General features: G+C 34.7%; 1 protein-coding gene across 4 annotated transcripts in view; it reads right to left on the reverse strand.

The window, feature by feature from the left end:
* Window positions 1–250: 250 nt before the first annotated feature.
* Window positions 251–17,495, reverse strand: part of PMS1 (PMS1 homolog 1, mismatch repair system component) — an 86,019-nt gene continuing 68,774 nt past the window's right edge. For 2 of the 4 annotated variants that reach the window (XM_036023180.1, XM_036023179.1), the window contains 4 exons: window positions 15,512–15,997; window positions 12,287–12,417; window positions 8,128–8,288; window positions 4,415–4,756 (listed from right to left, as the gene is read on the reverse strand). In XM_036023180.1, the coding sequence (XP_035879073.1) occupies window positions 4,592–4,756; window positions 8,128–8,288; window positions 12,287–12,417; window positions 15,512–15,997 (943 nt within the window). In that variant the 3' untranslated portion in view covers window positions 4,415–4,591. Of the gene's footprint in view, window positions 3,197–4,414; window positions 4,757–8,127; window positions 8,289–12,286; window positions 12,418–15,511; window positions 15,998–17,495 lie in introns of those variants that run through there. The other 2 variants (XM_036023182.1, XM_036023181.1) reach the window with 2 other exon arrangements.

Here is a 17,495-nt window from a genome sequence, read left to right on the forward strand (position 1 = left end):
ATAATTCTAAATCTTTCAACCATTAGCTTGTTTTGTTAAGATTCTGAACATAAATGCTGCCTGGAAAACTATATTTGAATATGTAAGTCCTTTATAAGTAAATATACAGGGTCCAGCACAAATAATGCCCTTTTTAAATACAAAATCTTTTATTACAAAATCATAAGCATGTAATTCGGTAACAATATCACACTCAGGCACAGCATATGACATTTTAAGCAAAATGTTCAAATTAAAACTATAAATTATCACACCCATATTACCCTACCAACCACACTCACACAGCCCTTTTTTCTGTTGGACCCTGTATTTCATTTAAGGAACAACTAGAAACTGTAGGTTGGTTTCCAAATGGCCCCAGATACAAGTCTAGGTTAAAATTTAAACACCAGATTTAATCAACTTTTGAAAAGATACTGATTTTTCTAGTCTGTAAGGAACTCAGGGCTGGCTAAAATCAAAGGAAAGGCAAATGACCCTCCATTCTCCCAGTAATCTATTACTACCATGAATTAGCAAAATGGGGAGACATATTATTTCCACTTTACTTCTATTTTGGTGTCATCCCAGAGACTTTAAAGTGAAAACTTATGCAAGGTTATGAGGACCTCAATGTCAGGCAGACTTTGTTACCACAGAGTCTTTCTCTCTGTTCGGATCACTCATGTTTGAATTCTCAAGTAGACTACTCACTTGGCTAAGTGTGTCTTATTGTGTCCTTTCCTGCTTAAAAATTTTAATGGTTTCTATGTTCCTTAGGAGAATATTTCCCAAATCCTTAGAGGCTACTGAGAACCTTTATGATCAAGATACTGCCTATCATTCTAATCCAATCTTCATTTACTCAAAATCTATTGGTATATTGATAGAATTCCTTGCACTTACCAATGCACTGCCACATGCTGTCCTCTCTACCTGTAAGACCCTCCCTTTCTTTGTTCTAGTTTCTTCCCTAGGTTTCTCTAAAGTGGGAGTGGGTACCCCTCTGTTTCCACAAAGATATGTGGTGGTACATGCTACCTACATAATACCCTGCAAGTTTCTGTCCTCTAGAGGGCAAGGGATGTCTTCTCTCTATATTGTGTTCAGCACTAAGTATAACATTCAATAAATGTCATTGAATAAACAAAGGAATAAATATACTTGTACAACTAAACTGGAGATGGAATTTTTTATAGTGATTTCAAGTTCAATTTGAGTAGGGTAGAAGAAATTGACCTTTTCCTCAATTTGTTTAAAAGATTTTACGGAAAAAGTGAGCTAGTCAGAGGCATTTAAATATGGTCAATAGTAATGTAGTGGGTCATTAATGAAAAGAGGTAATTTCATTCCTGCTAAAAAATATTCAAGAGAGAATAGGAAAAAACAAAATTACAGCACCTGAGAAATGATTGTATACCTGGGGGTCAAATTCAACATCTTTATTTCAGAGATGAAGAAATAAATGTCTAGAAGCACAATCAGGGTGAGGGCTTCTAAGTTTTAGTTTTTTTGTTGTTGTTTACTGAGATAACAGATTTTAGTAATAAAAAAATATGGGCTAAAAGAATTGGACTTGAGATTGTCAGGGAAACTCTGACATACAATATGACAATGGTTCTCTAAGTATGCCTCAAATTTTATAACCACTGGGACAGGACTTAAAAAACTAAAGGGATCTTTACATTAATTTGTAGTGGTTTGAGGAGGAATAAAAAGTGATAAAAATAGGCAAGCAGAGAAATGTCAAGGTAGCAGTGGTGAGAGGCCAACTGTGTGTTGCTTCAAACAATGGTTTTGAAGATGAAAAATTTAAAGTTTAGGTTAGATCAACCCAAAGATCTAGAAAAAGGTAACCAAATGATTACTGATGCTTATAAAGGGAAGCAGTTCACAATCTCAACATTTTAAAATTTGTCTTTACAGACACATTTTTCTTTCAGTACTTACCTTCCTTTTAGTTTATGGTAATATCACAATTTAAAGTGGAACTAGTAGAGTACCAACCAGCTGTGGGGAATCAGCTGTGGGCAAATCATTGAATAATTCTGGGTTCTCCTTTCTTGTCTGTAAAATGGTTGGATTAGGTCACCTCACATTCTCTTTAGCAACGATGAATCCATGAACACGAGTTTGTCTGACTCAATCTAGAATGTGCCAATCCAAAGAACAAGTCTAGTTCACTTAAATACTTTAATATAATTAATGGAATTTTAATTTGCTTAGCAACTTTGGGTGCCCAATAGGTCATACTCATATTTTTATGTAAGAAATGTAGACTGTGGTGGGGCAGATTACAATTCCTGCTATTTCAGTCACAAAACTTGGATAAGATCGCAGAGACTCAAATAGCCAATAAAAATCACAAAAACCTGTCCATCTGAATGTGGATCTAACATTTTTCAGTGTGTGAAATATCTAAAACACCATAGGCATCGCTGGACCATATACAGATACTCTCAATGCAAAAGGCCCAGGCAAAAGGGGCGGTCTCACCTCCACACGGTTCGGTGCCAACCCTGTCCTACAGCCTGGGCTAAAATCCCAAGCAAAGCCCTTGGGTCTTAAGAGCACTTTGGTGTATTCACACCTTAAGTCTTCCCTCTCCCCAGCGAAGCCCCCACCTAATGAGGAAAATTGGCAGTTGTTGTGAGGCCGCCTTTCTCCTCCATATATTCCTGCGTCACCTTTACGACCCAGAGCCATTCCTCCAACCTACAGCGGCCATTACCTCCATCCTGTGCCGCAGGCTTTCGCCTTCACTACCGCTCACTCATCTGGTCCCATAGTGCAGGGGATACCGCAAGGGCTTGTGGGAGATGGGGAGGCTCACAGGGGCGGGGCTTCGGCCTTCACCCCAGTGGGAACCCGGAAGAACTGGTCCTGAGCACACCCATCTCGGCTACCCCCGACTCCTGATAGGAAAAAAACCCCCCAGCAGCCTAAAGTTGATCAAGCATTCCTGAATGGCGTCAGGGAATGTTTTATACTTTTCATATTTCCCCCCAAATACTTACATTGTCCCTAAAGGCTCCTCAGGGCCTATACTTCACTGCAGTCAGCATAAAGGTCAAGAACGTGAGTTCTGGGATCTCTCAATAGTACCTATAATCCTGTTGTGAAGATCAAATGAGATCATACAAGTGCAGTGTAACCAGCAAATAGATGGTAAATACCTGCTGTCATTACTACTAACTTGATTTGGCAGAATCCAGAACTGGAAAGAAAAAGGAACACGTTTAAGAGGCCATTTTAGGATCTCTTATTAAACGGTAACAGTATCAGCTGGAAAATGACTCCAAAATTTTGCTTAGGGCTGGTACAAGCGTACGATGCAAATTTCGTCACCCTCTGTATCTCCGTGAGCTTCTCTTTCCTCAATTTACCCAGTAAATTAAAAAGACCTTTCCCAGAAAGGTCTGAGAAGGGCCTCCAATTTTTAAAGGGGTTAATGAGGAAGAAATAGTATTCAGGTTATGGAAAAAACGACAATGTTTATAGAAGAAAGGCCTGGCCACAGGCAGAACTTCCAGGAATCACAACTTGCACCTCCTATATTACAAGGATCTTAAGAACTAAAATATGAAGGTGGTGTGAGCGTGGACACTGTATCCAGTATATTTTACTTTATACAACAAATACGTTTTTTGAAATCATATTTCAATGTTTTTTGTATCTTGATGTACTGTGGGACCTGGTTTTTCAAAGGACATATGAAGAATCAATAATCTTAACCTAAATTTTCTGTTAAACAGAAAATGTAGATCTTCCTAAGCTCTCTGATGAATTTTAACCCCAAAGCCCAATAATTTCCATATGAGACAGCAACTTCTAAACTACTACCCTCCCCAATAAAGGTAAATGGCGGAATTCTTGAAGTTGTTTTTTTCTCCATTTTCTTACTTTCTCCCACTTCCTGTCTCACCATCCTACTCTGAATAAGGATTGGCAACTTCTGTAAAATGTCAGCTGAGTCTGCATGATTTCTACTTGCACGAGACTGACCCAGTATATTAACTCATACTACCATAAAAAATACTAGACTAGTGCTTAAACTACATATATTTTTCTGAGTTCTAGAGGCTAAAAATCCATGATCAAGGTTGGCTCCTGAAGGTCATCTTCTTCCCACATCCTCACATGGGGCAGGGGGAGAACAGAGCAAGCAAACTTTCTGGTGGCTCTTCCTATACGGGCACTAATGCCACCATTATGGCCTCACCCTTATGACTTAATCTAAAACGAATTACCTCCAAAGGTAATTCGTTTTACCATCTTCAAATACCATCACATTGGGGGTTAGGGATTCAACATGAATTTTGGGGACACAATTCAGTCCATAGCACCTAGGACATCAATGACCCAAAAATACTATGTATTTTCCATTTTGGTGTTTACAACCAATTATAATAAAGGCTGGGTCTTCAAAATGAAATGAAGAGTCTATGTTAGTTTTTATTTCAGTTTAAAACTTTTTTTTTTCAATATAGATACAAGCCAGTGAACCCTCATTTATAAAATAACCATTTAATACAGTATAGACATGGTTTAAAAACTAATTCGTATTTATGACCAAATCAATTTCAACAGTAATTTTCTCAAATATGTTTAATCATGTATCTTCTGGAAGATGGGTTAAATGATGAAAAAATGGGCGACCATGAACACACCCTTTAATTTCATTTTGAAATTGGTGCTTCATTCTGCAGACGATGTCTTGGACGTCCTCCTTTGATAAGTACATGGGTAACTGTCTAGATAGGCGGACTGCTTCTCCCTATGAAGAGAAAGCCATACATTTTACCATGATATACCCTGAAGAAGAAATATGTTATTCCTGGTAGGAAGGAAGACAGAAAATTGATTATATTCTTTTTATTATTCATTCACTCAATATTTATTAAGCACAAATTATGTGATAGAGGCTATTGTAGATTCTAGAATACATCAGAGAACAAGACGAATGAGTTCTTGCTCTTGTGAAATTTACATTTTATTCAAAGAAACAGAAAACACAAAAAGACAAAGAAATTTCAGTAAGTAATATGTATAAAATTAAACTGAGCAACATGATGGAAAGTAATTGTGTGGTTAGGAAAGTTCCTGGAGGTGACATTTAAGCTTTAATTTAAATAAGGAACCAGGATGCAAAGATCATGGGTAAAGAAAAGCATTTAGGCAGAAGGAACAGAAAAAATCAAATGATCATGTAAGTGCAGCACAGTTACTAAAGGGAAGAAAGGGAAGAAAGGGACAAGAAAGGTAGTGAAGCAGGAAGCAGATCACCCTTTAAGAGGGGGTAAACAATCTGGATTTTAATCTGAATGCACAGGGTAGTAACCAGGGGATTTTTAAGCAAGAGCCTGACTTGGACTTCACAATTTATATCTGGCTGTTGTATTAAGCATGGTTTGAGACAATCACTGTAGTCCTAGTAAGTGTTTTTGACTAGCATGATAGTGGTGGAGATGGAGGGAGGTGTAAAGACTCCTGATGTGAGTCGGAGGTAGTCAAGACTTGCTGGTAAACTGGTTATGAGGGATGCAGAATCACGGATCGTGTCTCCATTTTTGGTACGGTAGTGCTCTTTTCTGAGATAAAACTAGTTTGAGGGTAAAATAGTATTATTAAAGCTGGCTTCTTTTAAGATTTATTTTTTAAAAATTTGGGGGCTTTGAAGATCTTGAATTCTAACATTCTCTCTACCATACATCCTCTCCCATTAAATTCCCCACCCTCCTACTCTTAGATTTCAACTAGCCTATTCTCTTTCTTCAATTTGACCTTTAATCTCCACAATCCCTCCTTATTCTCCTGGACCACTAGCACCCTTCTGTCATCTTTCTCTACTTAAGATATGAATAATGAGTAAGAAATAAAGGATACTATCTCTAGCTTCTTGCATTCCTTCTACTCCTATTAAAACCTTTATATCCTTCCCACAACTGAAATAGTTCCTTGTATATATAATGTGTTCAAATTTCTTCACGCACCCTTTTGTTCTTCCACCAGTCATGTTGCTATGCACAACCATTGGGTAAATTTACCACTGTTGGGGAATGACAAAACTCCTGGCTGGATCCAACACCAATGTTAGCTCTTAGGAGCCCTCAATGTTAGCTTTTAGGAGCATGTGAAAATCTTATTCTTCTCTAATCAACTTCTCTTAGAGTGCTGACAGCTCTTATTTTCGAATCTTTTCTACTACACCCAAATCCCCAATGTCTCTGCAGCCCCTTCACTCTCAGTAGATAATTGTTCTGGTTCTTTAGCACATGAATCACATGACTTCTGTCAAGTTTACCTCAAAATATTTTTACATTCACTTTCCCTCTCCTCTTTGCCCTTTGATTCAAAGAACAATTTCTTCTTTCTAAAACTTAGATCCCATCTTCCTTCCTGTCATCTTCCTTCCGGTCTCTTTGCAACATCTGCTCTCCAATCTTTTATAGTCAATCTTTTCTACCAAATTCAATACACACATGCTAATACCTCTTTTCTTCCTTTCACTATCATATGACTTGCTGCACCATCATATCACTTTTTTTTACCATGTACCACTCCTTGACCATTGGCAAATAAAAGCCTTTCATCTCTACTGTTTTTCCATTATATGTGTCTTCAAGGTTATTGCTGCCACTTAAGCAGTCACACCTATGGTCTTCTAGCAACTACTACCCTAGAAAAAAATGTGATACTACTTAATTATATTTAAATTTGTTTCCTCCTTGACTTTTTATATCCACCCCTTTCTTGGTTCTCTTTTTAGTCTTTTATCTTTCTCAGTTTCATCTAATTTGACTTGACCTTAAATGAAGCATTCCTGTGGTTCTGACAGTTCTCATTTTTCCTAGACTACCCTCTTTAAGAAGTACATCTATTATTACCTCAACATAATAAGAGGTATATTAGCAAAATATTTATATCTAATTCCAACATCTTGTTTCTGTTATTTCTGAAAACTTACTTCTTCTCAAAGGGTTCTTCAGTACACAAACCACTATACACAACTCCTTCAATCTTTATTTAAATGAATATTAACTTTCACAAAACAAACATTTACTTCTCCAACTCTAGAAACTAGCTATGTTGACCTGCCTCATATAGGCTGGGAGGTTCCACAAGACAAAGCTTCTGAAGGACTCACAAAATGCTACTGAATCCCATCTTCAGAAATGGAAAAAAGTGGACTTCCCTGTTGAGGAAGTCTGACCCTCAGAATGCAATGGGCAGACTACAACTGTAGTCTAAAATGAAAATAGCTCATTTTTTAAAAGGGAGAAAACAAATTTTATTAAAGATCAGGTTTATTTTAAAAATAATACCTTGAGGGATAAAACCTCAAATATGAAGACAATTACTATTGTTTTCTCACCACTATCTTATATTTGGACATTTAAAAGTTTACAATCATCCTCCATCTCTATTACCTTTGAATTAATTTTTTTAACCGACTGGTACATTCCTCATCTGTGGTAGACACTGCTAGAAAACTAAAATTTCCATTTATTTAATAATCTGTATCAGGGGTGTCAAACTCATTCTCACCAGGGGCCACATCAGCCTTGCGGTTGCCTTCAAAGGGCCAAATGTAATTTTAGGACTGTATAAATGTAACTATTCCTTAATAGTTAAGTGAGAGCTCGGCCCTGCTGCTGGGTAGAAACAAGGCGCTGGGTGGGATAAAACAAGGTGGAGGGCTGGATTCAGCTTGTGGGCCTTGTGGTTGCCACCTGTGATCTACATCTTTCATTTTCCCTCTTCTCTTTTGCTCTTGAAAAGATCATGGCTTAAAATCTCATTACAGTTCTTTTTAAACAAGTATTTGGTATAAAGGTGGGGCAATTTCGAATCCCTTCCAAAAATCAAAAACCAGACAACAAAAAGAACTTCACTACAAAATGTCTCACGTGTAAGGCTTTTCCTCAATATGTACTTAAGGGATAATGTTACGGTAAGGATCCACAATAGAGTTTACCATAACCAGTCAGTCTTAAAGGAGTTTTCTTTTTTTAATAGTACTTGCTTCTTGTAAACAATAATAAACCTTATAGGAAATTTACTATTTTGAAACCACTTATTATTTTATTAAGGAACAGGTAAGTATCCCAAAACCTAAGCCAACCTACATAATGGAATAATACATACCTCTAAATAACTTATCACTTTGCGAGGTCTACATTCAAAAACTTCTTTTGCATTTTTGTTGAATATAGAATTAAGAATTTCTTTTAAATCCATCACTCCATAGAATGGAAGACAATTAGCCATCCCTTCTATTTCCAAGTAATTTTCAGCAATGGAAACTCCTAAAAGATAAAAAAACCAAACATATATATATATATATAATGCATATATATATATCATTAGTTTAGTTGTGTTTAAATTACATTCCAGAAAATACCTATTAAAATCAAAACCACTGTTTTATTTAGTGAACCTTCGTTAGAATGTAAGATAGTCAAGACAAAGTTTAGTTTCTTTTTGGGAGGAAAAATAATAGTTTCCCATAGGATTTCATATTCACATTAAGTCATAAGTGTTTGTAGATACCACATGAGCTTTATATCATTGAATCTCAGTGACTGCTGTTCTGTTCCCTACATTTGTTTAGAAGACTTCTTTCTTTGGCGAGAAAATGAAGTCCCATGACATTTATTAAAATAAAACTGCTGTAAGTGTTTTAACAACTGTTGCTGTTCAAATTCCATCCTACTGGTTTAATATCTAACTTAAAGACGTGGATTACTTGAACTTATAAATCATTATAAAAATACTCATACAGGAACTTCTTTCCAGCTTTACTGAGATATAACCAACATTGTGAGTTTCAGATGTACAACGTGGTGATTTGATAGACATATATTGTAAAACTATTACCACCACAGTGAGTTAATTATTAATATATTAGTAATTTGAGGAAATGAAATACTACTGTTTACTAAAAAATATTTTACTAGGACAGTGTTTAAAACTGACATGGTATCTATTATTTAACCTACTCTAAATAAGTTAATGATGAAAATAAAACTAAAAACTAGCTATAGGATTGAATATATAATTAGGTAAAATATTTATAATAGCACACATTCCAAAGCATCAAATTGGGTGCTAGAATGCCTTCTGATTTTGGAAAATAGCAAAGACTTGTTTTCTTTGGCTATATATGTATATATACTGTTCTTAATATTGAAGTCTCTACAATATTACCTTGAAGTTAAGAAAATGAGATAGCCCAATGTTGGAAAGTGGTGTAAATTGTAGGTATAAATGGAGGAATTAAAAAAAAAAGGATTGATGCAGCTTGAAGAGTTTCAGATCCTGGTATGTCAATGATCCTATCCCTAATCTATTTTCAGTTACAGACTCATTCCTTTATGTGATGGTAGATGCAATAGTAGTATACTAAACAGCACAGGCATCCTAATGTTTTTCCCAGAAGGCAATTGGAGACTAGTATAAGTAGATATATAACCACTCATTAAGTGATAAAATATAGAGTTCAGTGAACGGAGACAAAATGAGAGTTTGAGCAAGCAGTGGAACTTGAATGGGGCTTGAAACAAGGTTTAGATAGGCAAAGAGGAAGTAGCAGAATATTCTAGTTCACATCTTTTTACATATGTATCTATATCTATATAGATAGATATGGAAATTTACAAAATACCAATCAAGAACTTGCCACTATTGCTGGTTCTATACCTTATATAACATGATTTGATTGAAAAGTCTAAAACTGACTACATTTGCCCTGGAAAATTGTACACATTTCAAAGAATTACTTGTGAATATGGGTAAAAAGTATTTGGCAACAGATGAGGAAACTGAGCAATATTTTAATTTCTGTCTTGCAAAATTCAGATATGGAAAATTTAAGAGACATTTGGAACCATGTAACAATAAACTTCCAAGAAGTTTCTAAAAAATTCTGTGAAATGCTTCCCAATATTCAGGGAAAATACTTCAATTTAGTAAGTGGTTTGACAAGTTTTCATTTCCTAAAATACAGAACTCTTATTGATGCAGAACAAAAAGCTATGTCCATTAATAAACAAAGTTTTTAGAGTCATAGTCAGAATCTTCTCCTTCAAAGCCAGATGTATTCTTCTTGTCTTTCGTATGTCTTTATCTGTATCCAAAGATGTTTTGTGAAAACTAGCAAAATGTTGACCCAAAGTTAAGTCCAATACAACAAAACTCTCACTAAAAGAGAAAGGGGCTTTAAGAAACATGGCATAAAAATTAATAAAGGAAAAATGACAAAAAAATTAAGAAAGAAAACATGAATGTTTTTCATATGACCTGCTGTTAACAAGAGAAATAATGCTGATGATAATCTAAGTTAAATGCAAACAAACCAAGTAAGTTTGCAGATGACTGTCTTACTCATTTTTACATCTTTGGTACCATGCAAGGTACTGGCATTCAATAAGATTTTAAAAACACTATCTATAAGCTAAGAGCTGAAAGCATCTGTCAGACTGATACTTACTCAAAAAAACAAAACAAAACATGCTCTTGGAATAGATAGTTATCCAAACTTCAAAAAAATCACTGTGATGACATCTTTTAAGAAAAAATGGCACCAGCCACCAACACCAAAGAGTTAATTAGAAAAAAAATATATCTTGCTACACAACACATAACACACACCTTGTTTCACACTGTGAATAAATTTAAAAGATGCTAGCGGCCCCAAAGAAGAAAACTTTCTATGAGGACTAAAAGAAATGATGACAAGTCAGTTTAGATCAGAAGGAAGTGCTGGAAGATGGGAAGAATAATATCTAAATACCTAACATTTTTGAAGACCTATTATTGCTACATGCTATGCTAACTGACTGATATAAACATTTTTTTGTGTAGTTGCCCACTACTTCATGAAATAAGTATCTCAGTTTTAATAGGGAAGCAATATAACCCATTTGTTAACAGCTAGGCTCAAAAGGCAGATTGTGTGGGTTCAAATCCTGGTTTTACAATTAACTGTGCCCCCTTAAGCAAACTTAACTTTCTGTGCCTTGATTTTTCCACGTATAAAATGGGGATGACAACAGCACCTACTTCCTAGGGCTATTAGGAAGATTAATGAATTAATACATTAACATTAAGAACGGTGTCCTATACATAATAATTATTGAATAATTACTAGTTATTGCTGAGGAAACATTTAGGCTAACTCACTTTCCCATAAACACAGTTCTTAAGTGGCAGAGTTGAGATTAAGACGCTCTTTATTCCAAATCTAAATATCCAAGATTGAGGCAGGGGGTAAGACGTTTAGAGTAGGTACCCTTAAAACTGTAAAAGTCAAGTAAAATTAAAGTTGAGAATATCAAAGTATTTTTAGTATATATTTAAATTTCATGGTTTTGTACATCATTATTTATTTTTACTTATTTTCTTTTCTGGTCTCAGTAAAACATTCCTTTAAAAGTCTTTTGGTTAGACTTTGTTTTTATACACTTTGGTAATGACAAGTTTTGAAATGGCTGGGAAGGGGGAAGAGTAGTATCACTCTTCATGGTGCCTTTGTACCCCTTGACACCAATGGAGAAAGCTAAGGCAGAAGGCAGAATGGAAACTATGAAAGAACAGAGAAAGAGCCACCCGGGAAAACTGAGGTCTCCTAACCAGGATTCTTTTTTCTTCACACCCAGTGAATTTCCATAGCAAACATAGTGTTATCACGTAGTCTTTTCAGCAAAGCCATGGAATCAAATCATCCACTCTCCAAATAGTAAGAGTATTGATGTTACACATTTAATTGACAAAACAACTACATGATTTAAAAAAAAGAAGGATGTGTCCTGACTGGTGTGGCTCAGTTGGTTGAGCACTGTCCCTGCAAAGAAAAAGATGTGGCTTAGATTCCTGGTCAGGGCACAAGCCTGGGTTGTGGGTTTGATTCCTGGTTGGGGCATTGTAGGAGAGGCAACTGATTGATTTTCTCTCACATTGATGTCTCTCCCCCTAATTTCCCCTCTCTTTAAAAATAGATAAGTAAAAATTGTAAAAAAAAAAAAAGACGCCCATTTTTGTTAGGTCATTTCAGTAAGCTGCATATTTACTTCTGCTTCATCGTCCAAAGGGATACTAAATAACTTAGCTAAACAAAGGCAGTGTGAATATTGTGACAAAGAATGGCAAAAATTACAATGAAGCTACTTGATTAGTTATGAAAGTGAAAATGCCTTTGCAAAGACAAAAATACACCATGATATCTCTAAATTATGAAACCAAAATGTGTATCTAGGAACATGATTTATTTTTCCAAGTCAGGAAATATTAAACTATATCATCATACCTGGTATTAATTTTATCTTGAAACCATTTGCTGTAAGACGAGGATCAGACAGGTAAGTTGATCCACTGGATCTTTGGTCATCTGCTGTCATTTTATATAAAATCTCTAAATAATGAGATCCACTAAAAAGACTGAAAAAGAAATAATGGCCCTTTAACTTATTAAATATGAAAAGAAAATAAAAAATTTATGAAAAATGTTAATTCAAGGTCCTTTTAAAAATTACTATTACTAACCAAAATACAAAGGTATAAATAGCTGTGTAAGGAACTTTATTTTTTTACATTTTTGTTAATATTTTACAGACCTATTACACACAATTTACGTAAGGAGGAAGAATAGATATGAGAAATCTTTTATCTTCTAGAATGTTACAAATGAGATGTAAAGTAAAAAAATGTGCTCTAATACAAACGAACAGTTTATTTATAAATAATGCCATGTATACCTTTAAACAGACACAATAATACATTGTCAAGTTACTGAAGTGGTTGACCCTACATAATTTTCAATTGTTAGTCAAGGTTTCTTCAATAATAAAAAGATAAACATATTATCTTTTTCTCCCAGGTATTTATAAATTTAGTAATTCAGAGCTTGGGAGAGCTTCCTTTAGTCTATTGTAGATATGGCATGTGTGCCAAAGGTGGCATATGAAATGGTTCTGTGTAGTACAGGCTTTAACCAAAATTCTGAGATAGCCAAAGATTATCTATGGCACAAATTAGCCTTTCATGTTGGTTTTAGGCTTGGTCATAGTGCTCAAACAGGTTTTTACAATCAAGTATCTGTTGGGGTTGACATGTGAGTGGTTACCATTTTCCCATTTAGTCAATGAATATTTGAGTGTCTACCAAGTGATAGATACCGTCTTAGGTATACGAGGTACTGTTCTATGTTCCAGTACAAGATTATAAATTGCTGGCTATTTCTTCATTACAATCCTGTACCCTTGAAAAAGTAAATGCACAGATGTTTTTGCTTATCATCTTTGAAAGGTAGAGGACGCCATGGGCTGTGGGAGCAGACTGTCACAGAAAGGAAAGCTTTGGCTACAGATCATATGTGCTCTTGCTGGTCTAACCAATATTCAGAAAATCAACTTGAGATTCAGTGGTGATGATGATGATATAGTGTAGCAACAAATGGTACAGGCTCTACAGTTGCTGTCTAGATTGGACAACTGAATCCAACTATTCAATAGCTGTGTGAACCTAAGTTACTTAACAGTCCTGTGTTTCAGTTTCCTCATCTGTAAAACAGGGATAATGGTTGTATCTCTCTCATAAGGTGTAAAGATTTCATGATCATGAGAGGTGTAAAGAGCTTAGTAAAGTTCCCATCATAAGTCTCGATAAACATTAACCATTGTTATTATTTTATAAATATCTAAATTATGCTCTTCACATACAAGCTACATAATCCTTATTAGAATTCTAGTGAGAAAACTGAGCTGATTCCATAATTACCGTCTATAGCTCAGTTCCACAAAAGCTTAATATTAAGTGTGATGGGGATGTCACATTTCAGAAAATTCCAGACACACCCTAGTTCTTTTTAAGGGAATAAGGGAAAAGTATCAGCTATTTGGACTGTTTTAATACAGCCCAAGGCTGCATTAATTCTTTCTCTGATTCATTCTTTGAGTGTCCTAAGCCAATCTATAATACAAAAGATGATGAATTTTAATGATTAATGTTGCCTTAATTATAAAGATAACTTCAACAAATGTTTTTCTGTGCTTTGGTCCCCTTTTTTCCCTTTCTTGACAGGGTCTTTAACATGAAGGTTTTAATATATTTTATAAATAATTTTTGATTTATTCTTGGAAGTCTGAAACATAATTATTTAGTGATGTGTCCTGGAGAATAAATTCTAATTATCTTTTTAATTTCAGGTTTTTATCTCCTTTGTTGTTCATGATTCTCTTCTATCTGTGTCAGACTAAAAAAGAAATAGTGAGTATAAGAAAGGGGAATATTAACATTATCAGTTATTCATTTTTACAGACAATAATATTTGCATGGGATATGAAAATGAAATTCCCTATTTTATAATCTATAATAAAATTAGTTCAAGAAATAATAATAAAGGATAAAACCATTAAATGGAAAGGCTGACAGGAAATTGAAGGTGGAGGATCAGGCTATCAGCAGCTGAATCCAGTGATAAGTACCTTTTGATGTGATGAAACATAAAGCACATAGTACCATCTATTAATCAGTTTTACCAGAAAGTAGAACCTAAATCTATTCAATCCTCCTGAGCTAACTTTCATTTAAATACAGGAGAGGGAAAAACAAGTTGACCACCATCACAAGACAGCAAAGAGACAAACTGAGACAAGACATCCCAATGAACAAATATCAGAATCAACAAAAAATTGATGGTGTGGTATTAAAAGAGATTTGTGAGCATTACAAAATGTAGTGATTGACTTTGTTTACATCCGAATTAAAAATTTAAAACCTATAGAATAGACATTTTGAGATAATGAGGAACAATTCCAAGGAATTATTGCATAATTATGACAAAGGCATTGAGGTTAGGTAACAAAATAGCCATTTTTGAGAGATGTACACTGAAAGATGGGTCGAAGTTTTTCTAAAATACTTTAGTGAAGGAAAGAAAATAAGCATACACATACACAAGGGCAGACAAAGTAAATGTGGTATAATTTCGAACATTATTGATAAAGGTATTCACTGTTTAATTCTATTTTGGTGTATTTTTAAATGTTAAAAGATCACCCTATGAAAAAGATTTATGACATCCTAACTTCAAAATTATCCTAGGGAAGCCACTAATATACAGGAGGAGAACTGAACTTCATATTTATGAACTATAAAACTATGTAGAATATTTTCTAATTATTTAAAATAAATTAATTCCACTGAAAATTAGAAATAAAGTTTTTAAAAGGTTTAAGTGAGTTTCACTTTACTAAAAAACACCTTTGACTTTTCAAAAATTCTTATGTATTGATTTGAGAGAGACAGACAGATAGTAACTTTGTTGTTCTGTTCATCCACGCATTTGTTGGTTGATTGTTGTTATGTGCCCTGACCAGGGATTAAACCCGCAACCTTGGTGAATCAGAACAATGTTCTAACCAACGCAGAAACCTAGCCAGAGCAACACTTTTTTGGCTTTTTACCTTCAATTTCTAATCTAGTAATGGATTCACATCTTTAGAGTTAAAAAGATTATATTACTTTACCATACCTCTCTGTTAATATAATTGGTTTTTCCAGTGGTTCTGCAGGAAGTTTATGATTCTCAAGAAGTCTTTTAAATAGCAGGGCTTCTTCCACTCTATATGGATTTAATAACATTACCTCTGTTTTGGATGTAACTAGCCATGCATCAGGAAACTTGAGATGGTGGATCAAGCAAAGTTCGTCATTTTCTTCTAATTCAAAGTTCTTGTGTTTCTCAAAATTTTTTTTAAAGTTTTCCATAGAAAAGGGAATTTGAACTATTTTAATGTTTTGGTTCTTTTTTTTTTCAATTTGGGACTGAAAAAGCTCATCAAGTTTTGGCTGATTAGATAACGACGGTTTCAACTTGTGTTTCTGTGCCAAATTCCATGAGCTGGAGGGTTTTAGCTTTTTCCTGCTATCTTGTAATGGTATTTGTGACTCCTGTTCAGCGGCTCTCTTGATTTGCCTATTGTATCGTTCTAAGTCTTTAGCAGCCCTCTCTTCATATCTACGAATAGAGATAAAAAAGAGTAATGAGGCCATAATCAGAACTATATTAACCATATGAAATAACTTTTATAAAAAATATAGTTGTCATTCCAGGTCTGGTAATGATGAAAGCTTATATTGGACTACCCCTCCCATACATACCATATATATAAAACCCTCCCATATATGAACAAAATATAGTTATCAACCTTTTAAAATAGGCACCAAAGAGTACCCAAAAGCAGGCATAAATTGGAATGGGTTCAACTCTTAAAGAGAACGACATTTATACAGCCTTGGTTCACAGAGCAGTGCTTAGCATTAAGGGAGAATGGCAAGAACTCAATCAGAAAGCTGCACTCTTACTCGCTTGAGTCAGCAGAACACAGAGCTCTTTGCTTCTGAAACAACTGACAACTGAGGGAGAAAATCCCATGTATGGAAATCAAGAGGAAAACAATTGCTAGAAAGCTAAGTGAGCTAAGCTGAGATTTCAATGGCTACTAACTGCAGGAAAAAAAGAGTCTGGAGTTTGAATTCCACAGAATTACATGGTGTAGTAAACACTTTAGACTTTCAATTAAAACTGAAGGAGGACCACATCTTAAGAGTAAGAAAAAAAACCTGTACTAAAACTATGAAAGCTATCCTAGGGCTAAAGGCAAAATTTAGTCTTTCCAACAAGTATAAAACAAAGCCTTCACAAGCTCAAGGTGATCTCTCAATAATTTAAGTGACTGGTAGAACAAAATACAACACGTTTCAGAAGAAAACAGAATCCAGAGTTTCCACAACATATCAGTCACGATGTTGATTATACACAAAGCTATCACTCCAGGAATAAAACAGGAAAATAAGAGTCACGGTCAAAAGAAAAAGTGGTCAGTAGAAATCAACCTGAAGATGACTCAATGTTAAAATTTGCAAAGAAAAAAAAATTAAAAATAGGTTTTTATAAATATTTAAGGACTTAAAGAAAAAGATTATAATGAGAGAATACAAGGGGGAATCTCAACAAAGAAGGGAAATTATTAAAAGGGCCAAATGAAAACTAAAATTTTAGAACTGGAAACACAGTATCCGAAATGAAGAATTCACTGGGTAAGCTTCACAGAAGATCAGAGATGGCAAAACAAAACAAAAAAAAAGGTCAGTGAAATAGAATATAGATCAATAAAAATTATTCAATCTAAACAACAGAGAAAAGTGATTGAAGACAACTGAAAAAACACCTTAGTGACCTATGGCACAACCAGCAACCCAGCATATATGTAACTGAAGTTCCAGATAAAAATAAAAGTGAGGGGGAAAAACATCTGAAGGAATTATGGCTGACACTTAACTATATCTGGAGACATATTTTACACAACCAAGGTCAGTAAACCCCAAGCAGGATAAATGCAAAGAAATCCACAGCTAGGTATATTATAATCCAACTGCTGAAAAACAAAAATAAAATCCTGAAATCAAAGAAAAAAAAGAGATATAACATGCTGCTGAAAACCAAAGGTAAAGAT

Source organism: Phyllostomus discolor, chromosome 4, assembly GCF_004126475.2.
Source record: "Phyllostomus discolor isolate MPI-MPIP mPhyDis1 chromosome 4, mPhyDis1.pri.v3, whole genome shotgun sequence".
NCBI lineage: Eukaryota > Metazoa > Chordata > Mammalia > Chiroptera > Phyllostomidae > Phyllostomus > Phyllostomus discolor.